The following is a 4,980-nucleotide window of genomic DNA, read 5'->3' as shown; positions in this document are numbered from 1 at the left end:
CTTTCATTATTGTAAAAACAGATTGAATCGAAATTAATTGATTTAGAACTGTATGAATCAAAATCGAATCGATTCAAGACTTTGGCTAAAATACCCAGCCCTAGCTGTGAAGTTTCTCTGAAATAATAAACTCCAGAAACTCAAGAAAAAAAACTGTTCTGACTGAACAATCACTTTTCTCTCACCACCTGTTAGGAAAACCTCACAGTTTGACCACTGTCAGTTAAAAATTAAAAGTATGTTTGCCAATCAGCATCTAGCTGCCAGCTTCACGACCCGACCCTCCTCCTTAGAACCCCTAAGAAGTTTAGCTTAATTGGAAGTCACGTATTTCGGCGTTTCAGCCAATCACGGCTCTACTTTTCTCTGCTTTCTTCAATAGACCAAGACTAAAACCTCAACAGGGACTTTAGTGCATATTTAACGCTTAGTCACTAGAAAATGCATATTTTACCATTAAATATAGAAGTGAAGCCTTCCGTATATCTATATAAAGATATCAAGATTTATAGATCTAGATGTATAGAAGGTTGAGTTTATAGGCTGGCAAAACAAGGAAAAGGTTAATGGGGTGTGAATACTTTTCCTTGGCGCTGTGTTGTCAAATATCTGTGTTTTTTCCAAAACTACTACATTGATAATAAAAACTGATGGTTATTTGGAGTAAGGAGACAAAAAGTTTATGTTGTAGGAACAAGATTGGCAGCTGATTACCCCTCCCCCCCTCCACATGACCAACACATGCTGTCATCATGTGTTCGTTTGGCGGGTCAGATGATTTTCTTGAAGGCTGCTGTAGATTCACTCCTGATGAACGGCTCAGATCCAAACAGTTGATTGAACCAACTGAGAGGCAGAGTCTGTTACCCAGCAGCCTTCTGCTATATTCCACACTGGTATGAGATCCTGGAGTCTCTCCTGAAGTGACGCCTTTATTTGGATTTGTAGAGCAAATGCTACTTAGGAAAATAAAGAAATGCCTGTTCTGTTTCCCGGATCAACTTAGTGTCAAATGGTAAACTCTTAAGCATCTGTTGCCTTCAGTGAACTCTTCCACTGCACCCGCAATGATAGATGCAGAGTAGCTAGATGTCCCAGTTTCAGCAAAATGCTTCTTCCCCTGCTTTCAGTTCACGCTGGGACGCTGCTGGCTAACCTGGTCAGCTGTCTAGCCTGGTTCTGTGTGGATATGACCCGAGGGGTGGACTTCGGCCTGTCCATCCTCTGGCTTTTGCTCTTCACGCCGTGTTCCTTCGTCTGCTGGTACCGACCTCTTTACGGCGCTTTCAGGTGAACAGGAGGAAAGGAAAATCTACAGGACGGGGCGGGGAAAGGCAACGCTTCTGTCTTGCTCATATTCATGTCTTTCCTGCAGGAGCGACAGCTCCTTCAGATTCTTCGTCTTCTTCTTTGTGTACATCTGTCAGTTTGGCGTCTACGTTCTCCAGTGCATTGGGATTACTGGTTGGGGTGCAAGGTGAGTGCTTCTATGCTTAAAGAGAGAGAAAATTTAAAGGTGCTGCAACTTTAAAAGAATATTCCAGCTTTAGAAATAAAAATGCAACAGGATGAAAGCACACTTTTTGTCTAAATAATCATAACCTGCTATTTAATTTATGCAGTGTCTTTAAATTCATGTTAAATTGCTTTTAGAAAATAAAAAATTAAAGCGTTTTATTTAAGTTCTGTAATTTTCTTCCATCTAAGTGGTTGGATATCCGCCCTGACTGGCCTGAACAAAAGCATCCCAGTTGGCATCTTGATGATACTGGTTGCAGCTCTCTTCACCTCCCTGGCTGTTCTGTCTCTCATCATGTTCAAGAAGGTAAAACCTTTTATTTTTGTTTTAAAGTAACATCTGTTAAAGTCTGGTTTTAACCTGCTCGTCCCGTTCGATCATAACTCAGATCCACGCACTGTACCGCACCACTGGCGCCAGCTTTGAGAAGGCCCAGCAGGAGTTTGCAACAGGCGTCATGTCCAACAAGACGGTCCGAACAGCTGCCGCTACCGCCGCCTCCACAGCTGCACAAGGAGCGTTTAAAGAGCAAGTCTAATCAACATGAGGAGACGAGTCCTCTGGGCCCATCAGAGAGCGCAGGCAGCTGTCAGACGGAACTGCAGGGGCTTATGGGAGGGCGTTGATCCAGCGGAGAACAGCCTCAGTGGGAAACCATCACCCGGAGGATCCCTGGGACCTGGCTGTGCCGTGGACTCGGAGACCTCCCCCCCTCCGCTGCACTCTAAGCTGGGCTTCCTCTGTGTGGGTTTGTGTGCATGTGTGTGGCCAAGTGGTTAAATGTTTGTGTGCCTTTTTGAATGTGTGCTGTCGCCTGTGGGTCAGGGACGGATTCTTGAGCCGACTCCTTCTGAGATCTTTGGGGGGGTTTTACCCTCCATCAACCACTTTGGGATTCCTTAAACTCTAATCCAAATGACTCGTTTCTAATATTAACAGGTTTGTTTTTGGCTTATAAAAAAGGAAAAATGTCTTCTTGTATTTTCAATCTATGCTAAAATAATAAGGTGCATAATTTAATCCCACTAACCCTTAGTGAAGCTATAATGTATTGCAAAAATATGAATGCTGTGCATTCTAGGTCACGGCCTCCTGTTCTGCTTTCTCCCTCTGCCTCTACTTCCTTTAAACGGGCCTCACTTGAAATCTTACGCTCCCCGGCTGCAAGGTTGTAATCCAGATTAAGTTAAAGAGAAATCTCATGTTAAAGAATCTGCATTCAGGAGTAAGGTGTCTGTAGTTGTAGTACAACAATAGTCCACTAGATGGCAGTGTTTGTTAATCACGATCATTTGTCTTTTTCTTTGGTGAAATATTTAACTTCTGTGTAAATTAATTTAATCTGAGACACTGGGATTAGGATTCACCATAATTAAAATGTTTCAGGTTGTCATTTTCTCACTTAATTTTAGCCTAATGTCTGAATTTAGTTTGGGCCATTCTAACACATTATGTTTTGCTTTTACTGTCAACACTTTGGTTGTGGCTTTAGAGCTAGAGTTTAGTTCTGTCAAAATGTAAATATTTACGCCCTCCATGTATTTAGCTTCATTCTTCTTCCCATCATCCCTCTCTAGTTCAAATGGTACTCTTTCTGCTCACCTCACTTGCTCTGTTCTATCATGACTTTAAACATGAAAATACCATACAGACTTGGATAAGAAAATCATTAATCCAACATTCTAAAAAATATATATTTTCAAATATCTATTTTTCTATAGATGTCATGAACTCCGAAGTGCTTTCCAAGGCCTTAATGTCTCCTATTGTAGAGCCTGTGTTGTATTATTTAGTCTTAATTTGGTGTCCTTGGTAGATTAATTCCTCCGTGTTTCGTACTGTTCAATCATTTTGCTCCCAAACGTACATTTTTTAAGTTACAAAGCAACAGGTCATTCATTAAAAAGGAGTATTTCTGCATGGTAAATACATATTTAGCTGTTATTTTTCAGATTTTGATCATGTGATAAAAGTGTAAGGGGTTTTAAGCATAATGTAGTGTGTTACCATGGCGATTAATGTAGATGCAGAGTGGCTTATTGCAGTCAGCGTGGTTTGGTATGTACACTTAAACTTTATTTATCTAAAGCCATTTCTGACAACTGCAGGAGAGGACAATAGGAAGGATTGTTTGTATATTTCTGAATGGTTTGGTGTCATTCTAAGATGCACATTGGTTTTACCTTGAGTCATGTGTTAAGTAGTTTGGTAGTTGGACAAGTTTGATTTTTTTTTTTTTTGTATATTTATTGTTCTGATGAATAAAATTTGCCTTCTTTGTGTTCCATTACTTCTTTATGCTTTCATGTTGACTTGTAGTGCCAGCTAAATGCCACAGGGGGTCACTAGTTTTCTACCAATCTCTCTTTACATATGGCTTTATAATGAAGGGAACCTTTATAAAGCAGCAAACATCTTTCTCCCCTCTGTCTGCATCTCATCTTGTAAATTTACTGAAATCTATGATTCTGTAAAGTTACACTGGACAAAAAAAACAATGAACTGTTATTTTCCTTAAGGAACATAACATTAAAATATATACATTTACTTACTCAAGGTTTGTTTCCTTTTGATGTGTAAGTGTGTTAATAGTATTCAATAATTCATTAAAATGGTTTATACATTGCCTGACCTTCCCTATATTTAACATCAGCAAATTTTAATAACAAAACAAAGACTGCATTTCTGGATTGGAAAAGAAATGTCTTTTTAAAACATATTTCAGGAAAAAAAACATAGGTGATTTTCATATTTCTTTACATGCTCAAATATATGATACACCTAAACTCCAGTGTAATTAGTTATGATTATGATAAATGTAGTTATTCTGTTAAGACCTTGGAGTTTTTTGGGTTGTTTTTTTTTTGAGAGTCTTAGTGCACAAACCTCATCTCTAAGCCCAAAGAACCCAGTAGGTAGATCAAGGGGGAAATTAGGGAATAAAACGACAACCCTGAAAACATTAGGAATTTAAACCTTTGACACCAAGTCTACCTTATTCATTAATACATTAGTTTTCATAACTCTTCATCTGTGTATTTTTTAAAACCTGATTTGTGAATAGAAATACCTAATGTATCAAAGAATGGAAACTTAATTGGTTAATTGAAATTTTATACATTTAGATATTTTTCTTTTATATGTTTGCTTTAAGTGAAGACTAAATTGGAGAAAAAAAACAATCTATTTCACAATTCAAGCTTTTAAAGCTGCAACAGTGGTGGGATTAAGAAATCTGTGGCCCAGGGGGAGGGCAGTCATGGGGCCCTCAAAAATAGAGAATTTTTTTTTTTTTTTTTTTTTTTTTATAGCACTAGTGGCTTGTTTTTTGTACATTGGGCTGACAGGAAAGGGGGGGTACGAGAGACATGGAGCAAAGGGCCACAGTTCGGACCTGGGTCGGCCACATCGAGGTCTAAGGCCTCTTTACGTGGGTCGTCCATGCTAACCACCGCGCCACT

General features: G+C 39.2%; 1 protein-coding gene across 2 annotated transcripts in view; it reads left to right on the top strand.

The window, feature by feature from the left end:
- scamp1 (secretory carrier membrane protein 1) overlaps positions 1-4,075 on the top strand; it is a 15,139-nt gene extending 11,064 nt beyond the window's left edge. Inside the window, exons 6-9 of one of the 2 annotated variants that reach the window (XM_015389063.1) lie at positions 1,131-1,290; positions 1,376-1,477; positions 1,708-1,825; positions 1,908-4,075. In XM_015389063.1, coding sequence (XP_015244549.1) covers positions 1,131-1,290; positions 1,376-1,477; positions 1,708-1,825; positions 1,908-2,057 — 530 coding nt within the window. In that variant the 3' untranslated portion in view covers positions 2,058-4,075. The remainder of the gene's footprint in view (positions 1-1,130; positions 1,291-1,375; positions 1,478-1,707; positions 1,826-1,907) is intronic. The other variant, XM_015389062.1, reaches the window with a different exon arrangement.
- The last annotated feature ends 905 nt before the right edge of the window (positions 4,076-4,980 follow it).

The sequence above is a fragment of the Cyprinodon variegatus genome, unplaced genomic scaffold (assembly GCF_000732505.1).
Source record: "Cyprinodon variegatus isolate N-32 unplaced genomic scaffold, C_variegatus-1.0 Scaffold446, whole genome shotgun sequence".
NCBI lineage: Eukaryota > Metazoa > Chordata > Actinopteri > Cyprinodontiformes > Cyprinodontidae > Cyprinodon > Cyprinodon variegatus.
Note: the sequence above shows the minus strand (reverse complement) of the source record. Positions and strands in the feature narration are given on the sequence as shown.